General features: G+C 43.0%; 1 protein-coding gene across 6 annotated transcripts in view; it reads left to right on the forward strand.

Moving 5' to 3' along the window:
• The window catches only part of C1QTNF12 (C1q and TNF related 12), a 217,833-nt gene that overhangs the window by 74,717 nt on the left and 126,504 nt on the right, over window positions 1-16,612 (forward strand). The window contains exon 1 of one of the 6 annotated variants that reach the window (XM_068240622.1): window positions 7,240-8,322. The exons of the other annotated variants lie outside the window; for them this stretch is intronic. Coding sequence (XP_068096723.1) covers window positions 8,137-8,322 — 186 coding nt within the window. The 5' untranslated portion in view covers window positions 7,240-8,136. Of the gene's footprint in view, window positions 1-7,239; window positions 8,323-16,612 lie in introns of those variants that run through there. 6 annotated transcript variants of the gene reach the window in all.

A 16,612-nucleotide genomic window follows, 5' to 3' on the forward strand; every position in this document is an offset into this window, starting at 1 on the left:
GTTGCTTTGAAGCCCTGCTGATCTATTTGGCTACAGTAGTGTCTGAATAACCAGAAACAAGCATACAGCTAATCTTGTCAGTTCTGACAATAATGTCAGAAACATCGAATCTGCTGCATGCTTGCCTGGATCAGCAGGACTACCAGGCAATTGGAATTGTTTAAAAGAAAATAAGTAGGGCAGCCTCCACATCCCTCTCCTTTTAGTTCTCCTTTAAAGAGGAACTGTTGCGAAAGTCTTAAAATGTAAAACACATACAAATAAGAAGTACATTTCTTCCAGAGTAAAATGAGCCATACATTACTTTGCTGTCACTTACAGTAGGTAGTAGGAATCTGACATTACCAACAGTTTTGGGTTAGCCCATCTCTTCATGGGGGATTCTCAGCATGGCCTTACTTCTTTATAAATACATTCCCTGAAAAAGATTTATACAAAGATGCTGGCCAGTTTCCCTGCTCGCTGCACACTTTTTTGGCAGTTGGACAGAGCAACTGCCATTCACTAAGTGCTTTTAAAAATAAAGAAAACCCTGAGAAACCCCCATCAGAAGATGGGCTAGTCCAAAATATGTTGGTAATGTCAGATTTCAACTACTTACTGTAAGTGACAGCAACATAGGGGAAAGGTAAGTTATGGCTAATTTAACTCCGGAAGAAACGTACTTCCTATTTGTATATGTTAACATGCATTTTAAATTTTAAGATTTTCGCGACAGAGGTCCTTTAAGGTGGTGAAGGGAAATTCCCCTAATTATGATTAACTGCATTTGTAGAAGTCATTAAGCTACTTATAGGTGTGGTTAAATATCTTTAACAATAATGATAGTTCTCTTGCTTTCCACTTTGAGGGAAGGACACTTGAAGTGAGAAGGATATAAAGGCTGCCATATTTATTTCCTTTTAAACCATGGCAGTTGTCTGTTATTTTGTTGATCTTTCTGGCATCAGTAGTGTCAAAGAAGTATGCAACTAATACAATCAGACTTCAGTCAGAAACATCTGATCATCATGCTTGTTCAGGGTCTATAGCTAAAAGTATAGAGGAAGAGGATCAGCAGGCAATTTGTATTGCTTAAAAGGAAATAAGCCTCCATATCCCTCTCACTTCAGGTGTGCATAAAGGTGCACGCCAGTGATTGATGTCACCCGTTGAGGATCAGGGACGACGGAGCAGCGCGCACTTGGAGGGTTGGGAAGCGGCATGAACAATAGAGTCTTCCATCGCTGGGGATTCGCTGGTAGAATTGTTTGCACATCAGAGGTTGGGGCCGGTGTACACATGCCTGATTATCCGCTGAGGTGGTCGTCATCGGCCACCTCAGCCGACTTTAGTCAGGACGTGTCTACAAGGCTTTAAAGGGACCCTGAACTCAGGAACATGTTTGCAATCAAAACAAAAGCTGTAAAGTTTAGTCACTGACACATACTAGTGTTTGTCAGCTTATTAGTGAAAACACACTGGTCAGGCAGACCTAAGACCCCCTACTGGGCCCAGACTCTCGAGGTTGAAGAAGACTGGAGAACATCTGGTGATACTGCAAACCTGGCTCAGAGTTATTAAATGTTGTCTGTTAGGTGGAAAGGTTTTGCAACCCTCAACTAAGGCATGTCAGACCATGATGTGATAAAAGGTTGGAGAATTAGTGGATGGGTAATTGAGTTTACATGCATGCACCTGAACAAGATTATTTTTTCTAATTAATTCAGGCTTTCCTGAATTTATTACATCGAGTTCCTTTTGTGGGCGTCAGCAACTATACAACTGCTAATTAACAAACCTCTCAGCAACTCTGAGTATGGTCAGACATGCCCCGGATGTGAGGTGCACAGTTTTGCCACCTAACAGTAGACATATTTTCAGGAATCTATGCCAGGTTTGCAGGATCACTTATGTTTTCATTATAATACTGCGTGGAGAAGCTTTAGTTAATCAGACCTATTGTTGTAGTCTGAGAAAGGAAGCCAGTGCTCAGGGTAAAGTAATGTGAGGTATACGGATGAAAAAAATGAACATCTACACAGAAAAAGATAGAAGTTTAATGGTTAGACACAGACAGTTATACCCATGTCAAAACATTTTTGAAAATCAAGAGTGATGGGAAAACCTGATGCTCAATTCTCCCTCTCGCCATTGCACTTTGTTTGGGAGCGTCCCAGCATCTTCACTTACTTCTCTGTCATCTTCCACTCTTCCTCTGTTCACAGGAAATACATGTGGGCAGGAGCCCTATCCATCAGAACCAGGGGCGGCACCAGGGGGGGTGCTTTGGGGTGCTGAAGCACCCCCCAAAAAAGTCAAAGCACCCCCTGAGCACCCACAGTGGCAGCCGGTCACCGCCCCACTCTCTCTCCCTGCTCCTGTAGTGCTACAAGAAAATGGCCACCGATATCCACAAATGCGGACATTGGCGGCCATTTTCTTGTAGCTATATAACTACAGAGGGACAAGAGGTGGGGAGAAGCAGGAGAATGATGCAGGAGAGAGGAGGTGGCGGTGGGAGCGGGCCTAGAGGTAGCAGCTGCCTGCTCAGAAGGATACACGATCGGCGGCCGCGGGAACAGAGGGGGAGCAGGCTGGGGCAGCTATACTACCTACAACACTGGGGCAGCTATACTACCCATACTGGGGCAAATCTACTACCTACACTGGGGCAGCTACATTTCCTACACTGGGGCAGCTACATTACCTACACTGGAACAGATTTACTACCTACACTGAGGCAGCTATACTAACCATACTGGGGCATCTATACTACCTATACTGGGGCAGATATAGTACTCATACTGGGGCTTCTATACTAACCATACTGGGGCTTCTATACTACCCATACTGGGGCAGCTATACTACCCATACTGGGGCAGCTAGATAACCTATACTGGGGCAGCTATACTACCTATACTGGGGCAGCTATACTACCTATACTGGGGCAGCGATATTACCTATACTGGAGCAGCTATACTACCTATGCTGGGGCAGCTATACTACCCATACTGGGGCAGCTATACTACCCATACTGGGGCAGCTATACTACCCATACTTGGGCAGCTATACTACCTATACTGGGGCAGCTATATTGGGGACCTATACTACCTATACTGGGGCAACTTTATTACCTATACACGCCCAGTTTCCAGTGCATAGACACGCCTCTGTTTTCACCACGCCCTCTGTAGTTCACAGTTACCCCTAGAAAAGATCCAGCACCTGCATAGCACCCCCCAAAGAAATTTCCTAGAGCCGTCCCTGGTCAGAGGAGCTTCCTTTACTTTTCCTTAGTGTTTTTTACTGGAAGGGGCAGGATGTGGGTACACTTGATACTGGCCCTGTTGGTATGGGCCTAGGTACAGAGCCTTTCCAATACTCTGCTACTTTGGCTATGTGACACAGTTTTATCTGCATTTCATGACTAGTACCCTGTTATGCACTTAAACCTAACTAGTTAAATTCCCTTCCTGATGCCTAAGCCTAACTTTCCTCAACATAAAATTCTCCTAATTCTATCCCCTTCCTCATGCTCCATACAATCCTCCTAATGCTACCCCCTTCCTGATGCTTTCCCCTTTTTGGTTGGTAACCCTAAACTCTCCCTCAAATGTTAATTCCATCCTGAAGCCTACCTTTAACCTTCTTATCTGAAGAACTGAAGCTAAACTCTCCCTCCCCTATTCAATAACCCTCCTAATCTAGGCTTAATCCTAACCACCAACCTCAGCTGATACTCCCTTTCAGTCGTTTTTGTGGGTGCTGGCTTCAGATACTTATAGCTGAAGCCCGGCACCAATAGCCACTGCAGAGAATCCCCCTGCTAAGAAATTCAGGGTTTCGATCATATGTAGCTGAAGCCCAGCACCAAAACCAATTGTGCCATAATGACCTGCATCGACATGATAGGTTAGCCATCTATGTAGATACATCCGGATAAACTCAAAATATAGTCATAGCTGCAGAGTAAAGAAGAGGATCAGGGACTAGCAGGCAACTTCCTACAGAGACAAGTATCTGTTTTTCTCCCTACTCATGATTTATATAGCAATGCCTGGAGTTCCACTTTCATGAAACTTTCCATGGTAGGTATGCTAGAAATATATATATACATATTATTTCCCACGTCTCTACTACTCAGCTATTTCTTTGATCCCACTGGTCTCCCATTATTGTCCCACAGTAGATCATGGTCTTTACCATGAATAGAAGTGAATCTGCCATGAAGAACAATGAACAATTTATTAGAGCTATATTGCTGTAATTGATCACAATTATTTATTAAGCAGGAAACCCGAAGTGAGAGGAGTATATTAGATGCTATGGTTGACTTTATTTTACAAATGTTTCTTGCCTGCCTGTTGTGCTGTTTCTGTCTGTAATGTTTTCTGAATCACTGACCCAGAACCAGTGTGCAAGTGATGAATTCTGGTTTCACTGGCCATGTGCTTGTGCCAAGTGTGTGTCTCACATCCTGCTGGAGCCAAAGCATCAGAATGACAGGTGACTGGCACTTTTTGTAATTAAAATGGCAGGATATCAATTGAAACGATCAATTGGGTGGTCATGTTCTAGTATCAATCTTTGCCGTATTCGAGCATTAAAGTCAAATCGGACAGATATCAGTTGCGCAAATCGAGTATTGAATGGGCACCTTAACTCCTCTGAACAGTACAAATATGGTAGGGGGGAACTGGAAACTTGCAGTAAAATTAATGACATAATGATTTCAGACAAAATCATACCCTCATTCTGGATAACATGAAGGGTTTTATGAAAACCTGCCAACCATGGATGGTTATACCAATCGCTTTGGTATGAGATACTGAGTTGATTTATCATACTTTATAGCAACTTTTTTTTTAAATTATTCCATAAGCTAACTTTCAGTTGATGTTATATCCCTTGCAGGGGAAATTGTTGTGAATTATTGTATTGTTATGTTCTTGAATCTGTTACTTTTGAAACTGTGCTTATTTCTCTTTCCCTTACATTTTGGGGATAGGGTGCAGCATCATTGCAGCATCTCTTAGGGCAATGGGCCTGATTCACAAAGCGGTGCAAAGTGTTTGCACGCCTGTGAAAAGCCCTTTATCACGCCTAAGCTCAGTTTAGGCGTGATAAAATGAAACTCGCGCGAAATTCCCGCGCGCAAAGTTTTGCGCACGCGGCGCACGTTGTAGTGCGCGCAATGCGCCCATTAAACCCTAGGGGCGTTGCGCGATTGCTCGTGCAAAACTTTGCGCACGGGACTTTGCGCGCGATAAAGAGCACAAAACGGTGCTAACTCAGCAGTGCAAAGGTTATCACGCCTAAAGTCTTTTAGGCGTGATAACTGAGTTAGCACTGCTTTGTGAATCAGGCCCAATGTCTCTTATGCCTCTACCAGGGGTGACAAAGGCATAAGTCGAAACCCGGGTCAGGAGTTGTTACGCCAATGTTTTGCTGTGCTAATAAACAAGAAGTTTTGATGTAAGTGCATTTTTTTGTGTGCAGGTTCCAATGTGTGGCGCAATCTGCACTATTTTGCTGCCTCTCTCGTTCTGTAACCAGAAAGTGATGCCGGCTTGTTCCTGACCAGCATAAGGAGGAGAGACGCAAATGCATCAGCAGAATGTCAGACACAGATTGTGGCTATGGGACTGGTTAAGACACACTGAACATATAGCACTTGCCATCATCACCTTGACCGGGGACTGTTAACACTTGCTATTGAAGGTACTTTCGGCCAGTGCTCTCCATGATGGAGATCTCGCACCAGTCAACATTATCAGCAGGTTGTGTCTTGTACATTTGCGCCGAGATACTGTTAGTGGCGGATCTGTTTCTTTCATTACGGGTTGTGGACCGTCCCATTTTCTGGCAGCAACCAGCTGCATTGTTGTTTATACTTTGTATATCGTTCAGACAAAAAGGCTACGTTAGACATAGACACTGAGGACCTTCAAGCATTTAGAATGCCACAGTGGAGTGAGTAAACAGTATTCTTCTTCCTGGAAATTTACTTAAAGCCCAAACATGGTTTTGTAGTACATGACATATTATTTAAAAGGACAACTTAAGCGAGAGGGATATGGAGGCTGCCATATTTATTTCCTTATAAACAATGCCAGTTGCCTGGCAGCCCTGCTGATCCTCACACAAAAAAACCCATAAAAAACTGATACAAAACGGACAGGATTAGATCGGACCGGAAACGTACTCCTTTTATGTGTGAACACACCCATAGAGCCACATACAAAACTGATGCAAAATGGACAGGACTGGACCAGACCAGAAATGTACACCTTTTACGTATGAACACACTTATAGAAACACATACAAAACTGATACAAAACGGACAGGACTGGACTGGACCAGAAATGTACACATTTTATGTGTGAACACACTCATAGAAACACATACAATCCTGACAGGACTGGACCAGACCAAAAATGTACACCTTTTACACATGAACACGCCCATAGAAACACATTCAAAACTTATCCAAAACGGACAGGACTGGACCGCACCAGAAATGTACACCTTTTACGTGTGAACAAAGTCATAGAAACACATACAAAACTGATACAAAACTGACGGGACAGGACTGGACTGTGAATGTACAGATTTATGTGTGAACACCGCTATACAAAGAAGTGCTAAGCTGATGCCAACTGTCAAAAACTGACAGGACAAGGCTGGACACCATTTTATGTGTGAACCAAGCCTTAGATATGACATGTGGATTTCAGTTGGGAGCCTCTTGTATTCCCGGAAACCAACAAAGGCCATGCAGTACAAATGCCAAATTGACATCTAGGGCATGTAGGAGCTTGAGCACCCCTGCTGTAGATACCTTTGTAGAGCTGTTACGATGTTACCATAGCAACCGTCTAAAATTTCACATTATCAACAGTGCACTTCAAGAGCCTGTACAGATCTAAAAGTAAAAAGCTGCTAATAGTATTGAATATAATTTGTTTTCTCTCTGCTTGAATATTTTTTTCTGATAGGCAGTTTTAGTCTTTAAGAGTTAAATACTATACATTCTTCTCATCTTATTTCGAGTTTCATTTGTCATTTTCATAAACAGTTGCTTTCCCTCAGGTTAGGAGAAAAAAGAGAAGGTTTTATGGGTCATTAAAATGTGATTAGCATCTCTCTGGAGAGGGGCTGAACAGGGCTTATCAGCTCTGCTTTAATAGGGTTGTTAAAAAAACTAGAATTGACAGAAGAGCCTGTAAGGCCCCTCCCTCTCCCTCAAGTAGCAGTTACAGGAACGAAGGATATATTTGGTGAAGTGAACAGCCCTGGAGAGCAACTGCCAATTGCAGTTGGGGAGAGACACAGGGAAGACAGGAGACTGGGGCAGAGGGAATACAAATATTACACTGTCTCCCTCAGCAATCACTGCTAAGGAAACACTTATACAGAAAATCAGGAAGGCATTTTCTCATATTTCTTTGGACTTCTTTCGAGCAACTTTTATTCTTTTTTTCTTTTTTATATTGCAATTCTCTGTTCTTTGACAGATGAGCGTTAACCAAGCTCAGAATTGTCCCAGAGCCAACAGAAAGTATTTCTTATATCCTTGTGTTGATATTCTGTACTTTTTTTTTCCTCTTTGCAATCTGCTGCTCAGCAGACACGTGGAAAGACTGCCAGTCAAAGGTGGATTGTAAATTAGAAATTGTATCCTGAAGGTGGCTGAAAAGAAGGCTTGAGTTACTACTGACTCTGGATGCAAAGCAGCTATCATCACAGATTAGGATGACTATTAGCCAACAACATGACTTTCTCCTATTGTCCACCTGAGGCTAGACCTTGATTCTTATCGGGAAGAAGTATCTGCACTGATGGGGATCTATACTGGCTGCTGTGGGCTGAGATGTCACCTTGATCCCTCAAAAGAGCTCCAGACTTCATAGTTCAGCAAGCTTTAATTACACTCTTTTAAGACTTTTAAAGAAAAATTGATGGGAGATCTTTGGCGTCACTCTTCATCCCTCATAAGGCCCGGTGGAGTTAAGTAGATTTATGTTTTATCTTAACCCCCCTCTTTTTTGTCTTGGCAAGTGCTTGTCTACTAAGGAAGATCTATTTCCAGTTGTTTTATCCCATTCAGCATCTTCTTGAGACACTTGTCTTGGTCACTATTGAGAGATCTTTATGTTTCAAGTCATCATGAGGTGTTGGATATGGCTCCTGGTAGCCACCGTACTATGCCAGCAGCTTACTATTTTCCGAGTCCTGGCAGCAAGGAAAGAACGTAAAAAGGGGAAAGACCAACAGCAATTCATTGATCCTTTTAATCTTACAATGTCCAACAGTGAGGAGTTTCATGAACACGACAAGGTATGTGAGCAACACACAGACACCTTCATCATCCTTTCCACTGCACTGCAGACCTGCTCCCATAAATCCCTTAAAATCATTTGCACCTGTTTGTTCCATGTTACTGCAAAGCCTTGCTAGGCGTTTGCCTAGGGCGCAGCAAAAAAAAAGAATACTACAGTAATATAAATCTTCCACTCTGTGTGCTCATGGTGTAATATAGTGCCCTTGTTAATTAACTTGTCGTATAGTTTTTGTATTTAAAGTAAGGGCCCATACACACTGCAGCATCTTGCCACAGTGAGTTTTTTCACAATCTGCACATATTTTTCATTGTACATTTTCACAATTTTTGAGTGATCGCGATTCGTGTTTTCTTACCATTGCAATCGCTCTAAAATCGCGAAAAAATGCTGCATGCAGCACGTTTGCATTTACCTTGAATTGCCGGCAATCGTTGCAATGAGACCTCTGCCATATACTTTTAGATATACTAGTGCTTTTAAAAGCACTAGTGACCAACGTCAGTTCGCGGTAGACGCCTGCAAATCACCCCAGTGTGAATAAACCATAAACTATTAAAGGAAGGGTTGTGTTGGCATGCTGTTACTAATTTTGGGAAATGAAGGCATATTTCAACTTATGGAGTCATTATAATGGCAGTATAAACAGTACTGATGAAGTGACAGGTGTCATAACTCATAACAGGCAATGATCACTTATCTTTCATTGTTCTAAAGTGGTCACGAGAATGATTATAGGTTTGTTGCTGTGTGTTGTATGTTGTTTACTACTACTAAATAATTTTTTTTGAAGCTATGATGGATTTAAGGGATACAAGTATTTGTTAACATAAACATGCCCACTAACAATTCTGAAATTAGAATCCATTACTGATGTTACCCCCAGGAGTGATCTGAGCACTTATTGTTTATACAGATTTCCCCTTTTCCAGCAGCCTGTAAATGTACAGAAAACATCTCTTTTGGTGTTGGTAGTCTTTCTGTTTCCCAGCATTCAATCCCTCGAAATCATCCAATTGCTGTATGGGACAACATTATTGACAGATCTGTGATCTTACTTGATTATCTGTGGTCTGCTATCAGCATGTCAGGTCTCATTACCCCTCTGAGTAATCCATTCTTTCCCTGTCCATTTCTCTGTCAGACTTCACGCGCAGATAACAGATCGCAGATATTGTACTGTCTCAAACAGCTGTGTCCAGCAGGCAGAATCACAGCAGTGACTGGTGTATGTGTACATAGTGCTGGTAAAGGGGGTACCTACTCATTCAGGGGGTTCTTAAATGTATAAGCACACTTTTCCTTTGTGTCAATGCTTTGTCCTGTTTGGGAGCCAATGCACTGAACTGTGTATAAATGTGCCTGATTACAGCTGCTAAAAAAGGTTATTAGGGTTTACACACTGTCTGGATTTAAATGCATCTCTTGCAATAAATAGGCAGCGTACAGATTATCACCTAAATGCTCATTTCATAAGTGCCTATTAACTCCCTTAAAGATGTTTCAGCACGCTGCAAATGTTTGGAAACTTTATTATAGGTTGCACCTCTCCCATCTTTTCATTGCATAGATGCCACAGGCAGGTGTCATCAGAGTCACATCATGAAATATCTGCAGTGAGGGGCAGTTACCCTTGTGCTGTATTCGCATATTGCTCAAATTTTACTAGCAAAGAATGAGTCAATAATGTTCTAAAATAGCAAGTGATCGATCAGTTCCCGATTGATTAAGTAGTGCTACATTTCTTAACAGATTAATTATTTGATCTCAGATTTCAGCAGAAATCTATTGTGAATTGACAGCGCTGCGCTGTACCAGTCTAGGAAGTATACCAATATGCAACCATCAATATCCTGCTTCCTCCTCCCCCCCCCCCCCCTCTTCAGTAGAGATATTCCAGTATGCATGAATAATTTCAGTTGATAATCTGTCTAAGATCAATCAAAAGTTGATTGATGAGGCAAAAGGAGAGCAATAGATTTCTGGCAGATTTTATCAAATGAACTTAATTGGCTGGAAAAGTAAAAGTTTGTGTGTGCTCCCCCGGGTCTGTGGTGAATGTTGGGGGCTCACCTGTCACACTGGCACAGATGCTCACTGCCTCCAGAGTCTGGCGTCTTTTAAATTGCCATCTCATGAGCCTGTACTACCATGTGACTCTGCTGCATGTAGTGACTTTACTATATGCATCGGTGTCACGTGGTACAGACTCCTGCGATGAAGATTCAAAAGGACGCCGGACACCGGAGGAGGCGAGGAGTCACGTCGGTGTGACAGGTGAGCCTCCAACCCTCACCGTGACACATACACTTGGGGGAAGACCGGTCGGGGGTCTGTCACTCGTTGGCAAATCAATGCCCACTTGATCAAGCCCTTGTGACTGAGATTTTCCAGCATGCCCGATTGATCCTTTCAACCAATTGTGGATGGATTGGGTAGCTATGTTGCAGCATTAATATCTGCCAGATTTGATCATTATGATTGAATCGGCCAGATATAGATGACGATAATTGAGAAGTGCATGGACACCTTTACGCTGGAGAGATCTGCATGTTTGTCTGTGTCTGGCAACTCAACCTTCTTGATAGGTGACAACTGATCTGGAGTGATTCTTGAAATGATTACATGTCATGCACTAGTCATGCACTAACTGTGACGTTTAACCACTTCAGAACTGGGGGAATGTCAAGGGTTGGTGGTGAGACCATGGCACAAATCTAGGCTAGGACACTATCCGAATGGGGTTTGTATGTTCTCCCCATGCTTGCGTAGGTGTGATCTGGGTGCTCCAGTTTCCTACCCATGCCCCCAAAAACATACATACAGTATAAGTTGATTGGTTTCTCTGAAATTGGCCTTTGATTGCAGTAGGGACATTAGACCATGACTATGGTAGGGATTAGATTATGAGGTCATCTGAGGAACAGCTATTGACTCGATTATATATTCAATTCCGTTTTAACTGCATTGTATATCCATGCAAACGTTACACTGCTTCTTTGGGACACTCAAAACTTTGTATTGGTTACACATTTTTAAATTGGTGTTTTGTTGATACATGTTACTCATGGAAAACCTTGCAAAAAGAACATTTTTCTTTATTTTTTTCCCTCAAAATGTTTTCATCTATATCATATATTGCCATTTTTCTCAACATTTTATTGGTATGTACCCCTTTTAAAACCCTGTACTCACCAAAGGGATAGATGAGCAGCGTGAAGGCTGCATGAGACAGCCTTGCCATATGACCAGTCTGTCACAAGACTATGACAGCCATTCAGGGACCTCCACTGAGCTGCCCTGACTGCATGTTTGCAAAGCTCTGGGTTTCAGACTGCTATAGGAGGCACATTCGATTGGCAGCAGAAAGAAAATAACAGTGGGGTGTAGATGAATGGTCATCTACCAAACAACCTGCCTGGGAGGCACAACAAAGCCTGCCATGGACATCCACAGTATGAGAGTTGTTAGCAGGGGAGGGGGCAGTTTGTTAATGATCACCACTATTCAAAGCATATATAGAAGTGATCATTACCAGCATAGCACCATTGAAGAGCAAATACTGTGGTTGAGGGAGGGCCCATAGTTGGCCCCTCTAGTCCAAGATTCCTGGTGCCGTCACAATATCTGCATCCCCTATTGCTACACCATTGCAATCAGACTAAACCTGGCCATAGACTTCTAGATTTCCACCCATGTTCCAAAAAGATCAACTCCTTTTAGGAAGGAATCAATTTAAAATGAATCGATTCCTACACAGCACATCTATTTTTAATAGATTTAGCAGCAGAAACCTCTTAATTTAAAGCAAATATTATTTTGAGCATATTTAAAAATGTGCTTAGAGGCTCTTTGCAAGTGCCCGCTTGCTTGGTACTTAGCTAGCTGGCAAAGGGAGAGTGTGCAGCTGTTTTTTAGTTCACCTCACTGCACAGTGGCTCAGGAGCTGTGTTCCATGAATGATCACAGTCTCTCTAGCTGCTCTTTCATGTTCTGACATGAGCCGGGATTCCCTGGGACTCCCTCCCTGTGTCATTGGTTACTCTACATCACGTGATGCCCAGAACCCGGAAGTGGGAGGTGTAATATGATTAGGTTCCTTTGGTTCATTTGCGTGACCTCGGCCAATCTTCAACTTTTTATGAATGGACAGAAGTTTGCCTGCAGAGCTTCTGTGGCCAGCAGTGAAAGAATCTACGGTCTGCAGCAAGACAGCCAAAAGCCATTTTTATATGTCCCTATGCAACTAAAGATACTGAAGATGCCACTACATTCTTTGACAGTGACCTGCGCAGCATAGTATGTGTTTTCCTTCAAAATGAATGGGAGATACTGTGTGATGGAGAAGGTTAGTCCAGGAAGAGGCTGCAGGGTTGTGGGCAGGCAGAGATGTTCAGTTCAGCGTAAAGGGGATGAGATAATGAGACTGAACGTGTGGAATGAAAGAGATGCATTGCAAGAAGCCAAGGCTGTTTATGTTGCGGGAAGGGCAGGAATGTAGTACAGTTACTGGACTAAGGAACAGCGCTGTGACAGAGATATTTTAAACAGCTTTGCAACCAGAAAGATACTTTGCCAACTTCAAGTGGGAGAAAGCGTACATAAGAAGGAGGTGGCAAGACTGATCAGGGGTGAGCAGAGGATACAAAATGAACACAGCCATAGTGACGTATTATAACATAAGTGTGCTTATTAAATATGTACATGAAATCCCTCCTAATAAGTTACTGTACACATTTCTATTGCAACACTGATTTTATAGACATCTGTAAACTTCCACGCATACCCCTGAAGTTTTCCCAACACCAGCACCACAATAAACAAAAATACCTTACCAGAGCCCCAATTCACAAGGTCCAAATGGGCTTTTCTGTTGTGCCCTTTAATCCTCACAAATCAATTCAAGCGGTCCTTATAACAACAATCGGATTTTTCACCTCTGTTACACTTTAGGCTTAACCAATACAGTAGTGCATTTGCGCCATAAAAAAGAAATGGAATGCCTATAAGTGTATATCGCTAAAATAACTTTTTAATCTCTTTCAAAGTAGGATAAATAAACGGGCCTGACCATAAAAGGGCCTGACACCTGGTTAGGGAGTAGAACCCCAAATGGAATGTTTAGGTGTGGAGGGTGTTCAGTGTGTGCGTATGTGGATGTCACAAAGACCTTTCTGAACTCGGCAGGGGACAGGGAGTGGGAAATTAGAAGCTTTATCAATTGTAAATCTGAATGGGTGGTGTACCAGCTCACCTGTCCATGCAAAAGGATATATGTAGGTATGACCACAAAAGCGTTGAAGAAACGCATTGGACAACACTTAAGTGACATCAGGTGTGGAAAGCAAAAGAATGGGGAATATAGAAGTACGGTAGCGGAGCATTTTGGAGTGGCGCATAAAAGTAATCCCACTGGTCTTAGATTTAGGGGCATTTACAGACTACCTGATAAAGGAAGAGGAGGTGATAGAGAGAAGAACCTCCTGCAAAAAGAGAGTCGCTGGATATATACACTGAACTCATTAGAACCTGTTGGCCTCAATAGTGAATTGGATTTCGCACCGTTTCTATGAATTCTCCACAAACCTTCCACAAAAATCTCTCATTAAAACCTTTACAAACTTTTACAAACTCCTGTATTGGACTATGTATGGAAAAGTTATGTGGGACAATGCTTACCCTTTAGGGAGGGAGATATATATATATATATCTGGTGGAGCTGTTGTGGTTTTCTCCTTTCCCTATTTATCTCCTTTTGCCCCCGCCTGAGGGTGAGGGGGATTTGGTCGCATCCAAGACGTGCGGGAATCCTGTGTTGTGCATACAAGTAATGAGGAGGTCTGCTGTATCTGGCAGCCGGAAGAGGCTGAGACAGGCAGAGGCAGGAAGAACCAGTTTGAAACGCATATATAAGGGGAAGTGCCTTATTTTGACCAGCTACACCCAGTTGAAGCCCGTAGAAGGCGGGCGCAACGCGTAGGTGGGCGGGGTCTCAACCCGCAATCTGTACTGGAGCTGCTTGGAGTGTCTTCAGCCGGGTACACCCTTGGTATTGCACGCGTGCCGCCGGAGTCCTGCCGACCGGAGACCTCTCTTTCACGGATTGAGGTCCGGCAAAGGAGTGAAGATTCCTGCTGTGCGCACAGCTATGCTTGGAGGAGGACATAGGGAGGAAGAGTGGTGAGTCCCGCGATGTGGGTGAAGATTATCACTTACCCTATGCTGTTATCCCAGGAGCCATTGTTGTTGTTCACCCCGGTTTAGTAGTCTGACACTTTCCGGACAGCCTGCATCTCCACTCCGCTTGCTTCTTTCCCTGCAGGGTAGAACCCCGAATCCTTGTCCTGGTACCGGTACCCCTGTATGGATGGACTGAGTGAGTGTGTTTGCGGCTTGTCTGGGCACGGAGCGCTCCAGTTGTTTTAATTGGTTTTTTTGGCTTATCCCAGTGTGTGTTTTCCAACAATAAAGTTTGTTATACTTTTGCAGCCTGCTGAGTGATGGAACATTTTTTTCATTTTCAAAGTAGGATACAGATAATAAAACAGTATAAAAAAACTCTCACATCTAGGTCCATTCCAAATGGACCCAGTAAATAAAATTTGCCTGTCTCCAACACCGCTGCAGCTTATTGACACACCTAAAGGATTATTAAGAACACCATACTAATACGGTGTTTGACCCCCTTTCGCCTTCAGAACTGCCTTAATTCTACGTGGCATTGATTCAACAAGGTGCTGAAAATGTTGGCCCATATTGATAGGATAACATCTTGCAGTTGATGGAGATTTGTGGGATGCACATCCAGGGCACGAAGCTCCCGTTCCATCACATCCCAAAGATGCTCTGTTGGGTTGAGATCTGGTGACTGTGGGGGCCATTTTAGTACAGTGAACTCATTGTCATGTTCAAGAAACAAATTTGAAATGATTTGAGCTTTGTGACATGGTGCATTATCCTGCTGGAAGTAGCCATCAGAGGATGGTTACATGGTGGTCATGAAGGGATGGACATGGTCAGAAACAATGCTCAGGTAGCCCGTGGCATGTAAACGATGCCCAATTGGCACTAAGGGGCCTAAAGTGTGCCAAGAAAACACCCCCACACCATTACACCACCACCACCAGCCTGCACAGTGGTAACAAGGCATGATGGATCCATGTTCTCATTCTGTTTATGCCAAATTCTGACTCTATCGAGACTCATCAGACCCAACAACATTTTTCCAGTCTTCAACTGTGCAATTTTGGAGAGCTCGTGCAAATTGTAGCCTCTTTTTCCTATTTATAGTGAAGGTGAGTGGTACCTGGTGGGGTCTTCTGCTGTTGTAGCCCATCGGCCTCAAGGTTGTGCGTGTTGTGGCTTCACAAATGCTTTGCTGCATACCTCGGTTGTAACGAGTGGTTATTTCACTCAACGTTGCTCTTCTATCAGCCTGAATCAGTCGGTCCATTCTCCTCTGACCTCTAGCATCAACAAGACATTTTCGCCCACAGGACTGCCGCATACTGCATGTTTTTCACGTTTCACACCATTCTTTGTAAACTCTAGAAATGGTTGTGCGTGAAAATCCCAGTAACTGAGCAGATTGTGAAATACTCAGACTAGCCCCTCTGGCACCAACAACTACGCCACGCTCAAAATTGCTTAAAGAGAAACTCCGACCAAGAATTGAACTTTATCCCAATCAGTAGCTGATACCCTCTTTTACATGAGAAATCTAGTCCTTTTCACAAACAGACCATCGGGGGGCGCTGTATGGCTGATATTGTGGTGAAACCCCTCCCACAAAGAAATTTTGAGTATGTACTCTTGGCAGTTTCCTGTCTGTGAACCTTGTTGCATTGTGGGAAATAGCTGTTTACAGCTGTTTCCAACTGCCAAAACAGCAAGCAGCAGCTACATCACTTGCCAGCAGTAAAAATTTCACCATGTGATAAATGTCAGAATATAAATCGGGGATTTAAAATATTTTACAATAGGCAAACACTGACTAATGCTGCGTACACACTTGCGATAACTATCGTTTGCAAGGAACGATAGTTACCAAACGAACGATATTGGAAAGATTGGAATGCAACGATGGAATGCAGCGATCATCATACACATTTTAACGATCGTTCTCGCAGAAAAGAACGATCAGAAGGATATGTTGCATACATATTTATATAAAATAAAAAAAAAACCACTGACATGGAGTTACAATAGATACAAATATATGATTGTTAACTTGAGCACAAAGTTTAATTGAAATGAGCAATGTAACAATCTTTACGGCCGCGCTGCAA

This window comes from Hyperolius riggenbachi, chromosome 6 (genome assembly GCF_040937935.1).
Source record: "Hyperolius riggenbachi isolate aHypRig1 chromosome 6, aHypRig1.pri, whole genome shotgun sequence".
Lineage (NCBI taxonomy): Eukaryota > Metazoa > Chordata > Amphibia > Anura > Hyperoliidae > Hyperolius > Hyperolius riggenbachi.